The following is a 23,461-nucleotide window of genomic DNA, read 5'->3' as shown; positions in this document are numbered from 1 at the left end:
GCTGCAGGGCACTTGTTTGTACCAGTAGATGAGGAAAATCTTCTGATGCCAAATCAACATAATGCAAATCAAATTAACTCTGATTACTGCTGAGCACAGGTGAATTATTTCTGGATCACAAAAACCTTACTGGACCTTGTGCTGATTTTCCAATTGTTGGAAGTCTAGGCAGCATGTTAGGAACCAGCAATATTGCTGAAATTTACTCCCACTACTGTTGAAGAACAACCCAGTAAAATAAAAAGTGGGTGGCTACCAGCATTTTTCCTACATGAAAAACTTATATCAGTGATAATTATAGGTTTTTGAGACAGAAATATATTGTAGTAAAAAGCTTTCTTTTTGATGATGAAATAATTTATTACATAAGGATTAATATTCCAACTAGCTACTAAGAAGTACCATGAGATACAAATCTTTATTGTAACTGTTTTTCCAGGCAATGAGTTGATGGTTCTAGCATGCAAGCACTGAAGTCAGTGCTTGGTTATGCATTCAGGTGTGTTTTTGGGCAGCTAAGTTGTGTTCTGAGGGTTTTGATATAATGTATAGTAGGAAAAAGGATTAAAATTAATTCTTTGATAAAATACCTTCCCCCCCCCTCTAATCTGTAGTTAGAGTCAGGAACACTTCAAATTACTTTAAACTCCAGCTATTACTTCCATACAATTGGGTAAATGCTTCGGTCCTCTCTTTAATGTAAGATCATTTGATGACAGACATGCACACAGTATTTGCTCTTGATTTATTAAAGCAGGGTACCACTATGGCCTTTGCTTGAACTCTGTGAAATTACATATAATATATTATGAAAACTCAGTTCCTTTTTAAAATGATAACCAAGCATCTGAGAGTAGAACAGAAATAGAGATTCTCTCTGATGGAAAATAATAGATTATAGTTTATTACTCTAGGCTTCCTGAGGAGCAAAAGATTATTGGATATTATTCTTTATTAGCAACATGGGTTTTGTTGTTGTGGAGTTTTTAAAAACCTTATTGTGGCCTTTCAGTACTTAAAGGGGCCTTATAAGAAAGATGGGAACAGATGTTTTAGTAGGTCCTGTAGCAATAAGAAAAGGGGTAATGGTTATAAAATAAAAGAGGGTAGATTCAGACTAGACATAAGGAAGAAACTTTTTTACAATGAGGGTGGTGAAACACTGGCAGGTTGCCCAGAAAACATATCCCATCTCCAGAAACATTCAAGTCAGGCTGGAAAAGGGCTCTGAGCAACCTGATCTAGTTGAAGATGTCCCTGCTCATTGCAGGGGGTTGGACCAGATGACCTCTAAAGGTCCTATCTGACCCAAGCTATTCTATGGATGCAGCTTAAAGGGAGAAATAGAGCAAGGATTAAAATTGTACAAGGCAACTTTAGAGAAGATCCCAAATGACTGACTTGTTAAACAGAAGCAAAGTTCTTTTCTTACAGTTGTATTGTAAAATAGTACTTTAAATCATCTGTGGGTTTTATTTGAATGGGTATATTGAAATAATATTTTGTCCTGGATTTTCGGACTTGATTCTCTGATAAAATTGAGACTTATGTCTTTAAAGTATGAAAAATATTTGAAATGTGTATTGTAATTTTCAATCTTTAAAAGAACTGTTAGAATATAGAGAAGATGTCTTGTACAGTGTAATATTTGACGTTGGCAATTCCTAGCAAATTGTCTGCCCCACTGGGTTTAGAGGTAGGAGATTTGCTCTTACTTTATGTTTTAGAAATCCTTCAGGATATCTACAGAATTGGCATGTTTGTGAAAATAAAGCTGTAGGGAGACTTCAATATGTATTCCACAGCTCTACATTGTCAAAGTAGTTATAACTACTAGTCAGACTACTGAGCTTGGCTTATTTAACCTCCCAAGGGAAGGCTGAGAAGAGGGTAGGTAGGCTAGCTCTGAATGTGTCTTAGGATTGATTACTGAAAAGAAGATGAGAGTAGGGAAGATACTGTTAAGGGCTTGTAGAGCATGTAGAGACTAGGAAAACATTTCTAACTCTGGAGCTGTGCAATTCAACAGCAGTGTACAGGGTTTCAGATCCCCCCCTCCTGCCCCCCAGCTCTGGGCTTTGCGCAGCAGTTTAATAAAATTATAAATCACAGGGATATGTGCAAGACAGCTGCAGATATCAGCATATGGGACTCATTAAGAGCAGATTCCTATACACTCCTGTGTTTCTCTGTAATGTGTTACAAGATTGCCAATTGCTCTGAGCTGGTGACTCAGAAATATAACAATGAAAATATTACTGCCATGTTTTGCATTTCACCACAGTTCTGTATGTGGTTTTACGCTCTTCTTACATGTCACATAGGACATATAATTAATAGTGCTGAGTAAGATCTAGTTTGAATTATGTTCTAATAAAGCGTGTTCTCACGAAACAGTACACTTGCTGCAAGGTTTAGTTATGCTTAGATGAAATTCAGTGGACTCTATTCTGTAGGAAAACAAAGCAAGAACAGATGTGCTAGTGGGTCATAGAGGATATGACCTAGCTGGGGCTCTAGAAATCCTATTTTAAATGGAGATGATCTCTGCCATCCTAGGTGCTTACAGAGGGCCATTTTAGCCCTTTAGCCTATGAAACCTTTGTTTTTACACTGTACTGTTTTGTTCTCTGCAAACTGTGCATTTCTCATATAGGGTTTGGTAGATTAATATGAAATTGCAGGTAGTGCAGAAATAATACAAATACTTGTTTGGGGTTAGCAAGTCTCTTAATTAGTTGTTCAGAATTCTTTTATTCTGAATTATCTTTTTCTTTTTTGGATATGCTATTCCCCCAAGATTTTTCATTTTAATGAAGAGGACTTTCAATGTTTAGATTCAAGAACCAGCATTTGATTTCAGTTCTGTTGATGATTTGCTGTGAAATTGAGTGTGCTGCTAGCATCTTCGTACTTCAGCTTTCATAAATGATACTTAATGGTTGTAAAGGTACAAATGGAGCTGTGTCAATGTATTTCAAATTGGTTTGAAAACGTGGATCTCACCCCTTTATTCACACTTGGTTTTTTGCTTATGTAGAGTTTGAAATTGTAATCTGTGGCAGGTATGGCTGATCTCACTGTGACGATAGACTAGGTTGTAAAAAGGGAGTAAAAATGTCTTATGCTGTATTTCAGAACACAAGCGATTCCATTTTTTGGTTTTGCCCTTTAAAGTCAGCTTAGTTGTGAAAGGGGGAAGGGTAATAAATTATTTTATTTAGATTATTAGATACTTTCCTTGGTCCATACATAAAATGTTGATATGTGTGAAAACACATGTTCCCTGTAACTGTGGAAACAGCTTCAAGATTGAATAACTACTGAATGCAGTTCAGGCTATGGATGCATTTGTAGGAGAGTTTTGTGAGACAGGCAGACACAGTGTGTAAGTCACATATCACTACCTTGACTGTCTAGACCCTGATGAGCTCGCCTCCATGTGCCCTTCCACTGCACAAAGCTGCCATCAGGTACTTTTTGTCTTTTTTTCCACCATCCATGTACTGAAGGTAAAAAAAAATAAAATGTATAGGTCAGCCCAGTTCCAATAGGCTCAGAGTGAAAATACGTTAAATGAGAGAAAAAGCAACAGACATCCTCCTGTATTTTTGAAAGAGGCTATTTTATCTGTACAGTGTGTTTTAAGTATCTCCTTAATTAAATCAAAATTGATCCATTGTTAGAGGTGAGTGGAAGAAAAGGAACATGAAGGACATGTATTTTCATGTTTTTGAGGAAGCTGGGTAGAGAAAAAGACTGGGCTTATGAGAATGCCAAAGAGAAAAGATACCTTCTAAGAGTATTGGATTAGCTCAAGAAAGAGTGCTTTTTCTTTATAATCGCTCCTTTGATCTTCACAAAGGAAATAGGTGGGCATTTTTTGTTAAAGAGATACCTGAGCATATGTTACAGCTGCTTAGATTATGTAATTTACTTTGTACCTTCTGCATGGGCAAATGCTTGTTTTATCTGAAATTCACCTACCTTCAGTCTTTAGTGTGATAGAGATACTGAATATATTATTATTAACTACTTTTTCTTTGTCTGGATCCTTTTGTACATGAAATACATGGCTACCTACGAATACTAGCATAACTGAAGAGTTTATATGTTTGTAAAAAAAAATGTTTTTGTAAAGACAGAGGTCTGGGGTTTTTTATGTGTGTATCTGCAATCCCATAAGCAGACATAATTTTATGGGTTTACCGTGAAGTGGCTACATTTTAGTCAAACACCAGTTACTGAGCATACTTTGACTAAGATTTGCCTCTTCCAAAAAAAACCTCTGGACTTCTTTGGTTTTGCAGTAAATTGAAAGTAAGCAGAAACATATTTGATAGATTGGCTTGAACGGGATCTGTAAATCAGAAACGCTGATAGTTGACATGCAAGTTAATATCTTGTTAGATATTTTTGATTACAGTTTTGATATCGTTTCTTTTCAATTTGGGTCATTCCAAATAGCATAATTATTTTTAAAAACAGTACATCTTTGTCTTTGTATAAGGTTGATGCCCTCCTGAGAGACACAGTTATTCCTTAGAGCGGTAGAGATTTTTTTTTAATATATGAAGTTTGGAGGGTTTATATATTTTGAGGTGCTCTGCTTAATTGCCTTTAAAAAGTATTTAAAGTAGACCTGACTGAGTCAGCAGATAGTATAAACTTTATCTTACAGCTTTTCTTAGAAAATAAATTATTTTTGGATGTACATGTTAATTTTATATTAATCAAATTGTGCACAAAAAGCTTTTATCAAACAACATTTGTCATAGGCATGATGTAAGTGGAAAAATTAGGCCTTTGTGAGATCAAGGTAGTTTGTCTTGGGAGCTCTGAACCCACTAGGCAGACAGAGGCAAGAGGCTTCTGCAGCTCTGTGTCCCCAGGTCCAGCCAGCAGCAAGGCTTGAGCGTGTGTTCCAGTTGGGCACACGTGCACACACTGTGGGGCCAGTCTCTTCGCGAGTGAAGAACCGGGGAAGGTCTTTCCACCTTCCAGCCTGCGCATTGGATTTTTTAGGTGAGACACAGTGTGCGCGGAACTGAGCCCACCCTTTAATCCTGAGGTTCATCTGCCGGGGCCAAGCGAGCTTGGACGGTGGCAGCGAGGTCCTCAGGACGTAGATGGGTTGCCTTACAGGGCTAACGAGCTCCATCTGCCCGGGGAGTGGCCCCGACCGGGAATCAAAACCGGGTCTCTGCAGTGACAGTGCAGTGACACACATTACATGTACACATATACACATGGTCATCCACTTGGATCAACATGGACACCACAGCACTCTCAAAGCACAAACTGAAGCAGTGGCCTGACCCTGTGTCACCTCTCTGGCTGGTCAGGTTGCACACCTGCTCCATTCCACTTGCTGGTGCTCAGCTCTGCTTCTGTGCATCCACAAGCATGTGCATGCACACAGAAACACACACAATATGGATCTTCCCAGTAGCTTTTATATTCAGTGCATGAAGTAGTTGACCTCTGGCCTCACACACAGACACATACATGCAAATGGGCCTTTCTGGTACCTGGTACAGGCTTAGAACCCTACCAGTAGCCGACCCTTGCTCCCCAGAGGATCTGAAGCCGGGACCTCCTGTTTCCTAAACATCTCCTAATAAAGTTTTGTGCCATCCCAAAATGCTCTTCCCCTGAATCCTGTCATGAGATCCATACCCCTGTGGGGATTAACCTCTTGACAGACTGTAAGGTGAGCAGGGAGCCTTTCCCTTCTCTTCAGCTGACAAGTGCCGACATCTAGACAGAATGATGCTGCAGTGAAGGATTGTACTTGTTAATGGAGTAAGACACTGCCTATGTAGGGGACGTATTATGGGATACATATTATCTCCAACTTTTTACATGTATTATAAATCATGCAGTTTGGTATATCGGAAGGCCATGCTTAAATGGTGTTTTCTTGGAAACTACCCCAGAATGGTAGCTTATCTGCTAGACGTTGGGGTCTGCCACATCAAAGAGGTTTCAAGTAACAGAAGAGCAAAGAAATTTACGAAAAAGATTTTCCTTTGTAGGAAGCTTCTTTGATCTTTGAGGAAGAAAAAATGCTAACTCTTCATTTTGATTTTTGTGTAAACCCATGGGTTTTTGTCATGATGTTAGTGCAACAGGTCAAAGCTCAACTCAAAGCAGAGTGTTAGAACTGCACCTAACCTGTGTGTAACAGGATTGTCCAATGGAAGCCTTTGTAGAATAACCTACATTATTTATTAGTGTTTCTTTACAGTATAGGATTTAATGGTACAGTAAAGAAATTACTATGATATATTGATCATATGGGACCTATACAAAGCATTTAATTTGAAGTCTGTTACCTTTGTAACTAACAGAGAATTAAGGAATTTTGAGTTGGAAGAGGCATATCCCCTAAATATCAGATCACCTTGTTTCATACCATCTTAAGTCGTCTATTCTTCAAGGTTACTTGCCAGTCAAAAACAATGAAAGTCATTCCAGAGTAATTTTTTTAAGATTAGTTGATATTTAGGAAAAAAGTACATATAATTCAAGTTTAATGGGAATATTTTTATTTTTCTTAAAGGAATTCCCTACGGTTCTGCTTATTCATCAGATGGACAGGCATGAAGGTGCATGGACAATATTGCCATTAATGAGAGAGTAAGTGTAATGAATGCCAGTTATTTTGAGAATTTTTTGTAACCAAGAATATATATATTAATTATTCCGACCTCTTTTTTTCAAAAGTAAAGTTTTCAAATGAGAGTTGCAACCTTATATCTTCACTTTCTTACTCTACTTTTTTTTTTGATTTTGCAAAGAAATTTTCTATTAGTTAAATCAGAGAAAGCTATTTTAAGTAACAATAACAATAGAATGTAAATAAACAAATGCCTTCTTTGAATCGTTGTGTGTTTTAAAATTATCAGGGAAGTAAACTAGTCAAAAGAACTAACATTTTTAATTGTGCATTTTTCTATTTGGTTTCCAGTTCTCACAGAGTAAGGTGTGAAGTATTTCAGAACTTTTGAACTCTCAGATTACTTGACTGAATGAAGTAGATTCATTTAAAAAAAAATAGATAATGGTGTTTGGGGTCCCTATCTGTTACAGTTTATAATGTTTGTAAGAGGTGGTATGCCTCTATAGGGGGAAGGTTAAGGTTTAAGCATCTTTTTAGGAGCTTATCTGGCCAATTTTCATCTTAGTCTGATAGGAGAAATGAGGTAGTCTCAAATATCTTTAGTTTTTAGCTTATGCAGATGAGCCTAAGGAAGACATGCTGCATTTATGGTAGTATCTTGCAAACTGCCAGGAAACCATGATTCTTATTTCAGAAGGTCCTTAAGCTCCATGGTACTGAGGGCTATCTTTTGTTTGAAGCTTGCATTTGAAATCGGTGCCAGAGACTCTGCAGCCTCTTGTGGTTTAATTTAGTCAATGTAATTTATTAGACTTACTTAGGGTGAGGTTTTTGTATCAGAGTGGTTGCAGGACAGAATGCTTTTCCTTCTGCTCTCCATGGCTTTCTGTGAGTGTGGGAACATGAAAATAGTGCTTGTATAGTAGCTGTCTTTGAGATATATGTACACTGTGAAAAGTAACAAAAGAGATTTGAAGTAAAATAAAAAACTGGAAGATGATGTTCCAACTATCAATCATCTTTTTTTTTCCTTCTAAACTCCTGTTTCAATGACCTAGTAGTTCCTCTTCTGAATTATTTATGTTTTGGTGACAAGACTTACAGATACACCTTTTCTAAGATAGCAAAACTTGGAAGGAAAAATAGAAATGCTAATTTGTGTAAGAAAGCAGAAGAAAATTCTTCAGAAATCAGAAGGGGAATCTTAAGTAGAGGATTTCCATCTTCATACTTCTGGAATATGAATTATTTTTTTTGTGTGTCTACTCTTTCACTTAGTGCTTTTGGCAAATGAAGACATGGAGTAGTTTAGAAGTATATTGAGGCTTTTACTGTTTTGTTTTCTCAATGGACAATAAAGGAAGAAGAGAGTTTAACCCATTCTGCAACAGCTGGTGATGCTTGTAATTGTGATATAAGATGCATTTCTACCAGAAAACTGTTTTCAGTTTTCCTCAGTTCTGTAGTTGTAAGAATTTTTAAGGACATCTCTTATGACCAGTTATGACAATTCTTATTTTTTTGTTCTAGGGCACAAATTAAGTAGGGCAAAGTATGTAATTTCAGAAGATGTAATCAGTGGATGTCTTATGACACAATACCCTTATTGTGTCCAGAAGGCCCACTACATTTCTTCTCAGTAGCTATGCTCATAAAGCAGAGAATAAATCCCTTTTTAAAACATTGTTATCAAAAACTGTATCTTAGCTAAGTATTTCCAATGGCTCCTTGCAGTCTGAACTCCAAAGTTGTGTGCTATGAGGTCTACATAACACTCTCTGCTGGCCTGAAGTGCTTAGCCTTGAAAATAATTCTGGTTGTCCATCAATAGGTAGATGAACAGATCATTCTTTTTATGTACTTATGTGTGCTGTATTCATGAGATGCAGCAATTCTTTTTGTGGGGATCACTCTAGTGTTTTCCCTTTGCCTTTCACCCACCTGCTTTCCTGCATCTCCAGACATTTCTCTCCTGAATTTCTAGCTGAGCTCTAAAGTGTGAGAGAAAAGCATTAAATACCATATGTATTTAGAAACATGAGAGTATCTGATGCACTTTCTGTACTTGTTTGGCAAGTCTTAGAGGGGGGCAGCTGTTTTTCCCAGTTGATTTTATCTTGTTTGCCTGAATGACAGAGTTGCCTGAATTTCAATGCTTTTATGAACTGAAAGGATGAATGGATCATGAGTTCTTCTGGCTATTGTAGTTTAGCAGATTAATTATCTTAAGCAGAAAGCACTGACAAATAAAATATTATTGCAAGACACAGAGGAAAGGTAGCTTTTTAGAAAGGTGACTGTTGTGATTCAGCCCCAGCCAGCAACTAAGCTCCATGCAGCTTCTCACTGACTACCCTGTGGTGAGATGGTGGAGAGAATCGGAAGGGTAAAAGGGAGGTAACTTGTGAGCTGAGATAAAGACAGTTTGATAGGTAAAGCGAAAGCCATGAGCACAAGAAAAGTAAACCCAGGAATTCATTCACTGCTTCCCGTGGGCAGATGTTCAGCTATCCTCAGGAAAGCAGGGCTTCGTCATGTGTAACAGTGACTTAGGAAGACAAATGCCATCACGCCAAATGTGCCCCCTTCCCCCAGCTTTTTATGCTGGGCATAATGCTGTGTGCTCTGGAATATTCCTTTGGTCAGCTGCCCAGGTTGTGTCCCCCACCCGTTCCTTGTGCACCCGCATCCCACTCACTGGTGGGGTGGGATGAGGGGCAGAGAAGGCCTCAAAGCTGTATAAGCCTTGCTCAGCAGTAACCAGCCCAAATCAGCACAGTGACTTATCCCAGATGAAAAAAAGGCTGAACTAATTTAACACCTGGCAACTATCTTGTGCTTCTGGCATCTAATTAAAATACTGCAGAGGCAGGTATCCCATTTTCTAGCTGAAGTATTTCTCAGATTGTGAGTTTGGCTTTTTGAGTGGGTTTGCTTGTTTTTGTTTTTAAGGCAAATACCATTCCCTAAAACATGAATGATCCCATTACTCTTTTTTACTTACTTTTCCTTACTTACATTTCAGCTGTTTCTTTTAGTTGCTGATTTTATTAGTAGCAAATGCTGTAGAGAAAGCAAACTGTGATGTTAATAGGTACTGGTTTTCTTATCCCTCTCCTGAGATGATTTGTTTAATTGAATCAATGTAACAGCCATGCAAAGGAAACTGGACAAATAAAGATTGTGGTTTTTTCCATTAAGTTGTCAAAGGCTTTGTTTTGATAAGTAGTGGAATAATTAACCTGGGAGGAGCAGAAAAACGAGGAATGACATTTTTTTTAAGGAGTCAGGAATCCTGATTGAGATTATTGCTAGCCTTGAGGAAGGTAGAGGAGTCCTTTCAATCTGTATAGTTTCACTATAATGGAAAAGCTAGTGAAGTTTTTAGGTTGGGAGTGATCTGTGTCCAACAGCTGTCAGAAAACCTGTCATTAGGCATTTTCATGATCGTTGCAGTGCTGTTAGATGTCTCTGAATTTGTGAATTAATAGGTTGCTGTTAGATCTGTAGTACCTGTATGTTTCTGAGTGGGCATTCGTTACATATCCCTGTTTCCTCTCTTCTCGAATAACTGGTGCTTTTTAAATCGGTATCAGCAGAGTCATTCTCTATCCATTCACTGTAACCCTTTATTATATAAGTCTAAATTAGTGGTTAAAAGTTCTGTTTCTGTATAAATGAATAATTGATTGCAAAGTACTTATATTTGGGGAATGTGCCTTGAATTCGTCATTTTGTTCATTAGTCACTTCGTTAGTAAAATTTTAATTTCTATTTTTAGCTTCGCTGTTACCTATGGTAGGAACTCCTCATGGATTTTCTTCTGTGAAGAAGATACAAGAATACAAGTTGTAAAACTGCTAGAAGTACTTGGAAGATTCAACAGGTCTAAGGTGAAATAAAAATTTACATATTTAACTTCCTTTTGAATGTGGTTGGGTGAGTTTTTCCAAATGGAAAAGATATATCTAAACAGCTTAAAATAGGGGGGATAGATTTCTGTTGCTGAGGCTGAGAGTAAGGTATTTAAACATGAAGAAGTACAAATGCTTGTCTAACTGTTAAAGAACCATTAAAATCAAGCAGAGAAACCATTTTTTCTGTGGATAGCCTGAAAATGATGTACCATCAATAAAAAGATGAATATAGTCTTCTGTGTGGTTCCCTCTCCCCATTTTCCTGTCTATCAGCAGCTCTGATTATTATCACACGGAATGACTGATGTTAGTCTGTCTCTCATCTAATATAGTAAGTTATTTTATATGCATTCTGTTTCTGAACTGTCTTGATGATAAGTTTTCTATACCTGCTGGAAAATGAAGCAACACCAAAAAATTTGAAGAGCAAAAAGAAAAGTGTGGCCACCAAGAAACAAAGTAATTTTGGCAATGCAACTGACTTGAAAGGTGTTAATATTTAGAATTTTCAGTATTCAGAAAAAAAGACATCTTGGTGTCAGCCTGTAGTAAAAGAAGCAAAAATCTGCATGAGATATGTTCTGCCTCTTTATTGTAACTCTGCTTCAGGACTCACTTTAGTGTATTTACTTCTTTGCAGGCACATGGCCTTGCAATGTCTTGTCACAATTCTATTCTAAAATGGGAATAATGATAATTCAGAGGTCTTACCTTTTTAAACACTTGGTCTACAGAATGGCTGACTGATTATATTCACACCCTTGGAGTATCCATTTATCTTTTTTTTTTTTCTGTTTCAGAAACACCTACTCCTAATTGACATTCTCAGAATAGAAAAATGAACATTTTTCCTAGATGCTGCCCTTTTACCAGTTTTAGTCTCTCCCTTGCATTACATGCAGGTTCTATTAAAATAACCTGAATTAAAAGGAAATTAAAATGTTTGCTTTTGTACATAGTAATTGTCATCTTAGTGTAACAGTCCATACCTGATTCCTTATATGTAGTAGTAATCCATCAGTCACAAAATTTAAGGTGAGTTATACCAGAACAAGCTCATTCGTTATTTGTTTGAAAATATCAGCAGTCAGCATAATAAGAAGTTGATATACATTAATCTGAGTAAAAGGTGTACAATGACCATGTGAATATGGGGTGAATCTGCTGCTCTTCAATCTAGATATTGGTAGAGATTAGTAACAGAACTATTGAGACTGATACGAATCTAATATTGAGTGTACTGTTGGGTGAAAACAGATGAATCAAAGCCTCTTAAGAGACCATGGAGGAATGTTAAGAGAATGATTTGCATTGATAACCAAGACCATTAAACATTATTGACTGCAGTAAAATAGAAAACAGTAAGGAATAGCTTATTTACATAAAGACTTCAAGGCAAGCATTCAGGTGTTGAATTGTACCTGAACATCAGGAAACACGTTTTTATTGTGCACATTGACTGCACATTGGCCCATATTGACCAAAGAGGAGTCTGTCCTTGGAGATAACTCACAAGCCATATGGACGTGGTCCTGAGCATCTTGCTTTGTAGGTCGACCTGCCTGAGCAGGGCAGGTTAGACCAGGTGATCCCCAGAGATCCCTTCCAACCTCAACCCCTTTATGATTCTGTGTTTCAACAGCAGATTGATTCAATCTGTGCTTTCATAGTGGAAGATGGCAGCAAGGTAAAACCAAATTGTATGTGCCACTCCTCTTCTTGGCGTCCTAGTAGGATGGTAGAATACAGCCCCAAAGATATCCAGAATGAGTAAACCAAGTTGATGGGAAGTAATGACTCAGCAGCTGTCGATACCTATAGGGTATAAAAGATTTGTCTAAAGGACAGATTGTCTTTGGGAAGCATAAGAACTCATAAAATATCATACTAAGACACAGTGAGGCTGTGGCAGCTGAAGTCTCCTGTGCTCTGTCAGAGATGAGCCTTTGAGTTTGGCACACTTTCCTTAGTATTTCTGAGTAAGTGGATATGAAAGTGAGTGGGTAGAATGAACTCGATGAGCAAGTTAGGTAAAGTCACCTCTACCCTCCCTCAGGTCTGGTATTGAGTTTTGTTGCATCACATTCTTTCAGCTATTAAATTGTTTTAAAGATTTTGGAGTGTTCTTATTCAAGGCAAGTGATTTTTGCCATTTTTGACACACAGTATATTAGCTTATCCAGTGGATGGTAGTTATCCACAGTGGAAATCCTGTTCTTTTTTAAAATTCACATCTTTGCCTGTATGCAATTTGATTACTGCAATTCCTTAAGTTATTTTATAAGTTCATTTGCATGTAACTAATCTAATCTTGTTAAGACAGCCTGCACAGATTGCCTTGTCCTACATATCTGAGTAGTAAATAAACAGTGTTAAAACAAATAAGCTTGGAGAGCGTTGGCTGTAACTTATAATGTCTTCCCAGTGATATACGACTTAAAATTGCTATAAATAATACTGTGTGAAAGCCTGTGGAGTGTATATGTATGGGTTTAATTTTGTATTTTATAGAGAAAGGAAAGTAGGGTTGTCTTCTTTTTTTTTTTTTTTTAATCCATAGGTTGTTTTCATGTAAAAATTAGCATCCAGAATTAAGATAACTAATTTTTTTTTTTTTTCACTCTGTAACACAACAAATTAGACCAGAAGAGTCTGGGAAAAACATTTCTGCAGATGGTACCATCAGAATAAAATGTTACTATTTATTAACTATTTCTGAAACAGAACAGCATGATTGTGTTATGAACATTTTGAAGTCTTGGAGGCCCCAAAAGAATTAAAAAATGGTGTGCACAAATGCTTCTAGAGAATTTTTGTAATACTTTCAAGGCAGTCATCTTTGTGCATAAAAATTAGTATGTTTGCCCATTTTCATTTACCTCACAGCATTTTGTTTGTTTTTAATGCTGTAGTGAACACTTGAATCCTTCAGTAAAGGAAGGAGAAAACAGGGCCTGTTGTTATTGAAGATCTAAATTATAGGCTGAGTGTGTAGGTACCACATGGAAAGGTTTCTTAACCACCATGAAGGTGATTAAGAAAACAGTGAAAAAAAAAAATGCCCAACTTTATCTCCTCTATGCTACTATATGTGTAGTGTCAGTTTACCTTTGCTGTTTCCTCAACAAATTGCAGAAACTGTCAGCCTTAGGAGGCACATAGGAACAAGTTTTCAGCATTTATGTTACCTGAAGAAGTCTCTAGTCAAGTACAAGATAAATTTTGCTTGTACTGAGAGTGGCTGATAAAAGTGGAGGGCAGAACTATGCGGGATTCATGGGAAATGCACTCAGCACGTCACACACATATATATATATATATACAAATGTATACCATGTTATACTTGCATCAGTCCCTCGGAGAGTCAGTGTTCCTGGCAGGGGTGGCATCCTGTATTTTTGGCTCATGTTGCTTTTATGGGTCCCGACCATCCTTACAGATGTGGGGTTCTTGAAGCAGGCAGCACCCGATAGCATTGACTTGGTGTGTGTGGCAAGACAAGCATCCCTGGTAGCTCCTGAGGGCTGCCTTTTATTGCCTTTTGGGGAGCCAGGTTGAGTCGTGGCTCGCTGATGGGGAGGTTGCCAGGCTGAATGTCCTATGGGACAGCCAAGCTCCTGTCAGACTCAGCTGGGTTTGGCTGGGAGTGTCTCCCGGTGCACAGAGACCTCTCTTCTGTTTGCTGGCTGCTGTGGTCTGACTAAATCTCATTTGTCACTTCTTGTTGACTCTGGCGAGCTGTAAAACTTAGTCTATATAGCAACATCTGCTTAGACTGGCTACTGAGGCACAAGATCCTCTTGGGGTTAGACTGGGTTTTGTAGGCCAGATGTTTCTACAGTATTTCTGCTTGAATATTTTCTCATTTGTCTTGAATTCTGTGTAAATTATTTTTTATTCATGTGAAGTGTTTAAAGTGTACTGATGCCTTGAAGCAGTTTTGTAGAAAAAACAGTTGCCCGAAGCTGCTTTGGCAGACCCTCCTTGAGTGGGGGAACTGGACTAGACAATCTAAAGAGGCCCCTTCCAACCTTAACTATTCTATGATTCTGGGATTACTGTGTTGTTTGAACAAATGAAATCAAGGGCATATGCTGGAGTTTGAAAATACAGCCTGTATTTGAATTCTGAGAACAACCTTTAGTTTCGTTTCTTACTGAGTACTTTTTTTTTTTTTTTTCAGATTATTTATTGTGAATAGTATGCTTCCCTTGTTTTTGTTTTCAGGTTTGCTTTATTCAGCATGAATGCAATCATCATCTTTACTAAAAGGATGCCGTAGATGAACAAAATTGTTTCCTATATTCCCTTACAGGAGTGGTTTTTAGGTAAAGCTTTATATGATGAAGAATCTACAATAATTCACCATTATGCCTTTGCTGAAAATCCGACAGTCTTTAAATTCCCAGACTTTGCTGCTGGTTGGGCACTTAGCATTCCACTTGTTAACACGTAAGAATTGAATTTTTAATCACTTCCTATTTATTGATAGTAATTAAGAATGATTGGTTTATATAATTTTTCTAGATGCTAATCAATATTATCTTAATGCATTATGATTTCACATTGTTTGATATTTTCTATAAAAAATGAAGGTATTCCTGCAGTAAAGTTGAAGATCTGTTGAAGATCATGTAGATATGAAGAGTCAAATTCTTTCGAGTGTCTTTGAACTGAAGCTCCTGATTGCAGCTTAGCTGTGACAGACACCTTGGGATGTACTCAACCAGTGCACACTGGTTTCTCATGGCTTTGACTTCAGAGCCTACACTGAACTTTTGCTGCTGCCCCCTATATTAACAGCATCCACACTGATTCATATCAGTCTGCTTTGAGGATCTAAAGTGCATAGGTAGATAGTCAACCAGGCACAGTAATGTACAACTAGCTCTGGGCATCTCTACATAGACTTGTGCTCCCACTGTAAACTTAGCCAGAAAATGCTCTTTCGATAAAATTGCATTTTTCCACTGTTCGACATATTCCAAGCATAATTATTATAAATAATTAGGAAGTCATTAGTAGATGAAGGTACAGAAGTAGGTTTGCTGTGCGTGCGATTTATTTTGCTTTGCTCTGCCTATGTCATCTAGTTAATAGCTGTCCAGTACTAGTCATTCAACTAATTCAATACCATATTTTGTAATTTAAAAAGTTCTTTCTCCCCCAGAGAGTGGGTTTATCCCTGGATCTTTGAGTGACTGCATTGCCCTCTAGGAGTGTTTCCCATGAGACAAACTATATGTTTCACATTAGATGCTTTCAAAGGAGATTTTAAGTTCATAGATTTCAGAAGTTGAATGCATCTTACTGTTGCAAGGATTGATGTTTTCATAAATTGAAAGTGTCTGAACGCTATTCTTTGCAATACACAAAAAGAGAATATTGTCTGAAGTGTGAGATGCTGATCAATATTGAGCTTCAAATGTACTGCTACTTTTAATCTGTTGAAAATATACATCTACTCCAGGTGAGAACTTTTTACTTGAGCAGGAAAAGTGTGTCAAAATTTGTGTGCTGAAAATTAATATTAACATCATGACACTAGGCTCAGATGAAAAAAAAAATTAATACAAAAAGAAATAGGAGTTGCTTCTTGAGGCAATAACTACAGAAATGTGATTTATTATTTTTCCCCTAATAAAATGGTCAGTAATACCAGCCACACTTTCCTGCAAACATTATTTTTTTTTAAAATATGATTTATTTTTTTAAAAATATGTTTGAGTAAATTTCTTTATCTTTAATTGTATAGGCTTGCAAAGAGGTTGAAGAGCGAACCACTGAAGTCAGACTTCACAATAGATTTAAAGCATGAGGTAAGCAGTGATGTGATCAAAAAATATATAAAGTTATATATGGAAATGGAAATAAGAAAAATCTTCAACATTGCTAAAAAGTTTGACTGCAATAGCATGTTTGATTTCTTTCCCTTTCTTTAAAATATTGTAATACTTTAAAACTATATTTTAAGCATAGATGAATTTATTAATGAAATTGTATTCATATATGAATGCATACATGGCTGTGTACGTTAAGGTGTCTTCTAAGGCTTGCTCTGTAAGGAAGGAGAGACTTGCAATTCGTTAAGGATAAGCTGAGGTGAATAGTATCTCAGGTGCTAGCCAACCTCACTCACTTTCTACATCAGATTCTCAGAGCTAAATATGGTGGGGGTTGCATTAAATAGTCTTGGGAACCCAACTGTTGTGTGAACAATCAGTGCTGCAACTTGCAGCTTGGAGGTCTGGAATTGCTACTTTTTGTCTCTGGTTTACAACAGCCTCAACAGGTAGGCCCTAGGTATTTCAGACTAAGTGAAATGACTAAAACATGAGAACAAAGGAGTGGGGGGCAGATCTGGAAGAGTATCGGTGCTACTTTTTCTGAAGCTATTTTATTTTTTTCTGCATTCAAAAGGTTTCTATACTCCAGGGTTTTGTACTGTGTTTAGTTTCTTCACCCACATGAACTTCTGAACCAGTGTGGAAGAGGAGGATGAATCTGGAATTGTTGATTTTGGCCTGAAATTGGGTGAATTGAATTAATTTTAAATATTTTAAAACTCTTGAAAGTCAGTTACGAACTGTGGTTATAGTCCTGAAGAAAACCCACCTTGCTTAAATCTACTGTTTCAGATCTTGTAATGGTTATAATCCTCCTCAATTACAACATAAATCTACAGTGTATATGTAGAGTATAGATTTGTTGCATATTTAAATGAATTTGGTTTTGTGGCAACACCATTCTTTGACGTAGTTTTGACTGATGTATTTCTTAACAGCATTAGGACCTCTCTCGGCTTTCATTTTGCTACATGAAATAAGACAACAAGCTGTTTCTTTCCTCTTGTTAGTTTTTTCTAAATGCAAGACCTCAGGCTTCACACTCTTAATCTTTTTTTTTGTAAGACAAAGTCGTTTGTATATTCCTAATATTCCAGTCTACCTCAGCACTGACAAAGTCTCTAAATAGTGTCATAAAAAAGATCATTAAGAGATATTGCTTTTATGTGCCACAGATTGCTTAATGAAAAACAATTGATCACTTGACCAGCAAAATTACTTCTATCTGCTTCTCATTCTGTTAGCAGGTCTTTGCATATGTTTAATTTCAAATTTATTGCCATTGATAATCTAATTCAGCCCTGTAATTATTCTTTCCGCACAGCCTCGTCTCCCTAGAAACAGTTCACTTCCCCCTCGTTTATTTTATAAATCACCAGCTTCTCCCTCTTAAATAATTTTTATCTTTACGTCCTTCTTGTGTGAATCAAGACTGACAACAAATCAAAGTATATAATCTGTTATCTTTAATGATTGTGTGTAATATTTAAGTTTATGAAGGATGAGAAATGTTTTAAGAAATATTTTAGTTTGAGAGAGTCCTAATAACATCGCCTTTGGTCTTTGGTATTTTATTGTGCTCTGTATCCTTTTCTTTTTTCCCATAACATTTATATCACTTCCTTATCTCTCAGATGCAGTAAAGGATTTTTGTCATGCTACCCATTTGTACGTTGTTGTTTAGACTTTTTGTAACTATATAATATATAGCATATTCCTTGATGCTTATTCAAGGCTGGAAGCAGATAATGGATTTTTTTGTACGTCTAACACTAGATTTGAACTAGAACTAAGACTGTTCTTGTCTTTCTATAGTAAATCCATTTCCATTGTTTTAGTAACAGTGTGTCATCCTGCACTGTAACCCAAAATAGCACTCTGACCTCACTTCTGAAATCAAATAGCTTTACAGCATTCTAAGGCTTCTATTGAAGATTTAATTTTCCAGTGAGAAATTTTAGCATATTGTGAATTTTCATAAATAATTCATGTTAAGTTACAGTTGTTAAATATTTTTTGTGCTGCAGGAGCATTGCTTCTTTGGTGGTTCATGCTATAGACTAACTCTGAATAGCTGAATTCTGAACTAATACAGGGATGACTGGTTAAGGGGACACAGGAGCACAAGTGATGTGTTCTCCTCTACCCTTCCAGTTTCAGGAAACAATGAGGGAAGCAACAGGAAGAGCCAGCAGACCAATGCCTAGCTCTGAGCCTGATGTCGCAGGCAGAGTTTGAGGTTTTTGATTGTGGGTCAGTTTACATGACAGCAGAGCTGCTGACAACAGATGGGGAACACCTGTCTCAGATGGGGAAAAGGATCTCTGTCCAGGAGTTAGCAGGGGTTACTGATAGAGCTTTACATTAGGTTTGGAAAGGAAAGGGATAAAACCAGGTTTGCTAGAGATAAGCCTGGGGGCACCATGCTGGTGTTTGAGGGATGGTGTGCTAGTGAGGTCCTTCAGCCTGCTGTCTCAGTGGAGGTAGGGGATGGAGATAAGCAGCTGGGAGAACTCTCACAGTCACTAGCACTCTTCTCATGGGGAATTTCCACTTACCAGATGTCTGCTAGAAATACAATAGATCAGAGAGGGATCAGTCCAGGAGGTTACTTCCTGGCACAACTGGTGAGTGAGCACTGCTGAATAGAGAAGGACTGGTGGGTGATGTGATGGATGGAGGCTCTCTTGGGCATAGTGACCATGAAACAATGGGTTTTATTCTTGGGGAAGTAAGGAGAGGGGGCAGCAGAACTGCTGTCTTGGACATACAGAGGGCAGGCCTGTTCAGGACATTGGTTGAGAAAGTCTCTTGGGAGGCAGTCCTGAAAGGCAAAGGAGTCCAAGAAGTCTGAACATTCTTCAATAAGGAAATCTTGAGGTGCAGGAGCAGGTCATCCCTATGTTCCAAAAGATGAGCCATTGGGGAAGAAGAGTAGCCTGTCTGAACAGAGAGATTTGGCCTTTGGAAGAAGAGGCAGAGAACTCGGCAGGACCACAACAATGCCATGAGGTTATGCAGGGAGAAATGCCCAAGTAGAACTTAATCTGGCTACCACTGTTAAAGACAACAAAAAATGTTTCTGTAAATACTGTAGCAACAAAAGGAGAGCTAAGGAGATTTTCCACCCTTTATCAGATACCAGAGGGAAACATAGCAACAAAGGGTGAAAAAAATGCAGAGGTGCTTAATGCCTCTTTAAGCCAGTCTTTAATGGTAAGACCAATTGTTCACAGGGTACCCAGCCCCCTGAGCTGGAAGACAGGGACAAGGAGGGGAGGTGATCAGTAAGCAGCTGCTGCACTACTTAGATATACTCAAGTCTATGTGGCCAGATGGGATCCCTCCAAGGGAACCAAGGGAACTGGTAGAAGAGCTTGTCAAGCCACTTTCCATCCTGTAACAGCAGTCCTGGCTAACTGGGAAGGTCCCAGTGGACTGGAGGTTAGCAAATGCGACACCCATCTACAAGAAAGGTCAGAAGAAGGATCTGTGGAACTACAGGCCTGTCAGCCTGACTTTGGTGATGGAGAAGGTCATGGAGCAGATCGTCTTGAGTACCATCATGTGACACGTACAGGATAAGGGGGATCAGGCCTAGCTATCATGAATTTCTGAAAGGCAAGTCCTACCTTGTTGTTGTGTATGGCTAAATGGTAGGGTAAAGAACCGCTTACATTCCATAATGTGAATATGGTGACAAGGCAAAAAGATAAATTTGGAGATTTATTTGCGTTTATTGGCTGCTCTTTACAATGAGTGTATCTGTTACATGTCCGTTCCATTTACTCCTCTACTTCAAGCATGATCAACAATTTGTCTTAATGCATAAACATAACTGGTAGTTTTCTTCCCTAGAGAGTCCTTTCCCTTGAGTACTTTGCTGAACTTATCTGTAATGCTGCGTTCGTCTGTGCTTTTAGAAGCACAGCTTATTAGCAAATAAACAGACCACTTAATGGTGAGGCTAAGAGAAGTTAAAATTTACTGTCTACAAAACTGCTTGTATTGGAAGAAGTTGCAGCTGAATAAAATGGTTTCTCAAGTCACTATCTGCTGAGCAGTGGTAGTGACCACGTTTATACTCACAGTTGTCAGTAGCCTGCATCTGCTCACTTGCAAGGAAGAATACAGTAATTTAAACTCTTTTCAGCAATCAAGCTGAATGTTTTTACTTAGCAGTTGAGGTGGTCAAAGTGTGTCTATGTAGTTATGACAGCCCAGCTACAATCAGCAACTTACTAAAAAGTCATCAGTTAATTGTGTTCTATTATCTGACTGTGCCCTGTTGAAAATCTTTCAAATCCAGAAGCTTATTTTAAATACGTAATTGTGTTCTAAACCTGACCCAGTCCTAACAAGGTGTGTAACAAACTGGCCTTCCCTCTAAGTTCCAGAAATAACTACATGCAGGTAGTTGGGATTTTCTGAGGAAGGTGAGACCTAAATGAGATGGACAGGAAAATCATAGAATTGTAGAATGGTTTGGGTTCAAAGGGACCTTAAAGATATCTAGTTCCAAGCTCCATGTCATGAGCAGGGATGTCAGAAATAATCATCTATAAGTTAGAAGTCTGTGACTGCTTTGGTGACTTGGGCTTGTTCAGTCCATACTTAATGCTCTTGGTTCTTCCTGAACAAGGAGAAGAAGGAAATATTATGCCCTCTTAATAATAGCATAATGATCACATTACTTACTAAAAGAGGAGTTGAATTCTGGCCCTAGGTTGGAAGGCTAAGGCTAAAAGTTACTAAGTAGGCATAAAACAGTGAAAAGGAAACTAATTTTCATTGCTTTTAGTGCATGCTGGGTCTGACCCCGTGTTAGAGAAGAGCACTTAACTTGTTTCCCATTCAAGAGTCATTGGGAGTATGTGTAAATAATATGGGAAACAGAAACTAGACCTCAGGACTAATTTTGCTCCCTGGGAGAAGTGCCATTCCTCCTGTAACTTCTGATTGAGTTAGATAGAAATGAACCTGGAAGCCAGATTTCCTGCATCTTGAGTATATGTTGAAACAGCTCATAGAATTTCATCTATAGCGAAAATATTACATGTTGGCTCTAGAAACACGAGCAAGAAGTAAGGTATGCAACTAGTTGAGTGACTGGGGGACAAATCTTCTACAGCATTCCATATTCTTCACTTTTCCTGTTAAGTTTGTCCTGTAATAGGATTATAAAAATTTCATCCAGTGTCATTACTGATATGTTTCCTACTTTGATAGATTGCCCTGTACATTTGGCAGAAAGGGGAAGGACCACATCTTACTCCAGTGCCTGAGTTCTGCACAGATGATGTGAACTTGTATAAGGTTGATTATTGTGCAACAACATTCAGTAATTTTCTGCCACTTTGTGTAAGTACCATGTTTTAAATATCATTCACTTAGTAAATGTAAAACTCTTACTAAAATGCATAATACTTGACTTCAACAATCTCAGAATTTAAGAAAATATTTTCCAATGAGCTATAAAAACCTTAACAAAGTAGTTTGTTCTGGATATTTCCTAGCAATTAATATTGCATATGCTTTAATGGGTCTTTCTATCACAATGTTTGATCAGCACATGATCTATAAAGTATTTACCCTTGCACTTCTGTGAGACACTGAAGTATAGATGATCGTAATACAGTATTTGTTGCCCTAAAGTACAACCCATCTTTTCCACTTCTAGGAGAATACATTTATGTTATTATGACTTGAGTGTTACTGGAGGCCAAAAAAGTGTTCCATGCTTCCAGGAGAGAGAAACTCCAGGTGCCAAAAAGGATAACAAATAAAAGTGGTCAAATGGTTTATTACAATTGAGAAAATTAAAAGATTTCTAATGTGTAGCATTTAATATGCTTTCTCCAAGTGTGATACAATTTAACATGTTCTTATAGTGATTAATTTCAAAGACATTAAAAAGCCATTTTTTTTTCAGACCTAGTTCAGCAAGTTCTTGTATTCATTCTCTTTTCCTAATGATAAGTGTTTTAGTTAATGTTTGAGTTCTTTATCAGTGAAAAAAGTATTTCAGTTATGGTATTTCAGGAATTTTAAACAACCAGTGACTTTTTTTTTCAATAGATAAAAATGTACTTCCTGATTTATTACTAGTACACTATTCTGTTTGACATGCTATACAACGAAAAAGTATTATCTGTTTTATTATAAGCATGGACATGGGTATCCTGTAAAATATTACAGGCAGAGCCTGCACTTAAAAGGTTATTTTTTGTTCTGTTCATGTAGGGAGAGCCAGTGAAAAAGGAAGACATTTTTGTTGCTGTAAAAACATGTCGAAAATTTCATGGTGACAGAAGTAAGTTGTTGACTGGTCATGGTACTAGGTTTATGCAATATAGTTCATTAAATGAATATCTGAAAAACAAGCTGATCTTTTCTGTCTCTGTAGCTCTTGGGACTAATGTTTGTGAAATCAAGTGGGAAACAGGAAAGTTTCAGAATTATAAACAGCTTATTCTTTAGGTAGAATTATTTTGCTGTTCAGAGTCCTCAGGAGTGCTGTCAAACATTTAAGATGAAAAACTGTGGTTGGTTGATGTTTCATCATTAGTGATTGTTGGCAAAAACCTTGAAATTTAATATCTAAATTAAAGTATGCATGAAGTTAGCTTATATTGTAAATTGCAGCTGTTGCAATATTAATTAATATAGCAGTTATTAATATCCTTCAGTGACTTTGCCCTAGATAATTGGTTCTCTTCTATTCTTTGTACTAGCAGTGACAATTACGCAGCTCCACGGTGGCTGATTTAGAAATTTGAACAAGCTAAAAGGTCCCTCATCTCCTCCTTCCTTTTGTCTTGCCCTGTTCTCCAATAAAAGATTGAGCAGCTTATGCTGTCATATTTCTTCTGGCTGTTGCCATGCTGTGCAATTCCATGTGCACATACTTGCAATGGGAAATTTTGTCTCTTGTAGATATTTGGTCGTATGTAGTACTTTGTCCAGCCTGTGGCCCAGATCAAGAGTTTCCTAAGTATGTGAAACACTATAGCATGTTTCATTTGAAACTGTAGTGATGATATTCAGCATGAAAATAGGGCTTTGGTATCCAT

At 37.5% G+C, this 23,461-nt stretch overlaps 1 protein-coding gene across 1 annotated transcript in view; it reads left to right on the top strand.

The window, feature by feature from the left end:
* The window catches only part of B3GLCT (beta 3-glucosyltransferase), a 54,625-nt gene that overhangs the window by 23,040 nt on the left and 8,124 nt on the right, over nucleotides 1-23,461 (top strand). Inside the window, exons 5-10 of the mRNA XM_027884598.1 lie at nucleotides 6,566-6,642; nucleotides 10,407-10,518; nucleotides 14,858-14,994; nucleotides 16,298-16,361; nucleotides 21,618-21,749; nucleotides 22,632-22,701. Coding sequence (XP_027740399.1) covers nucleotides 6,566-6,642; nucleotides 10,407-10,518; nucleotides 14,858-14,994; nucleotides 16,298-16,361; nucleotides 21,618-21,749; nucleotides 22,632-22,701 — 592 coding nt within the window. The remainder of the gene's footprint in view (nucleotides 1-6,565; nucleotides 6,643-10,406; nucleotides 10,519-14,857; nucleotides 14,995-16,297; nucleotides 16,362-21,617; nucleotides 21,750-22,631; nucleotides 22,702-23,461) is intronic.

The sequence above is a fragment of the Empidonax traillii genome, unplaced genomic scaffold, assembly GCF_003031625.1.
Source record: "Empidonax traillii isolate 1590-97213 ecotype Southwest subspecies unplaced genomic scaffold, ASM303162v1 scaffold149:size904812, whole genome shotgun sequence".
Taxonomy (NCBI): domain Eukaryota; kingdom Metazoa; phylum Chordata; class Aves; order Passeriformes; family Tyrannidae; genus Empidonax; species Empidonax traillii.
Note: the sequence above shows the minus strand (reverse complement) of the source record. Positions and strands in the feature narration are given on the sequence as shown.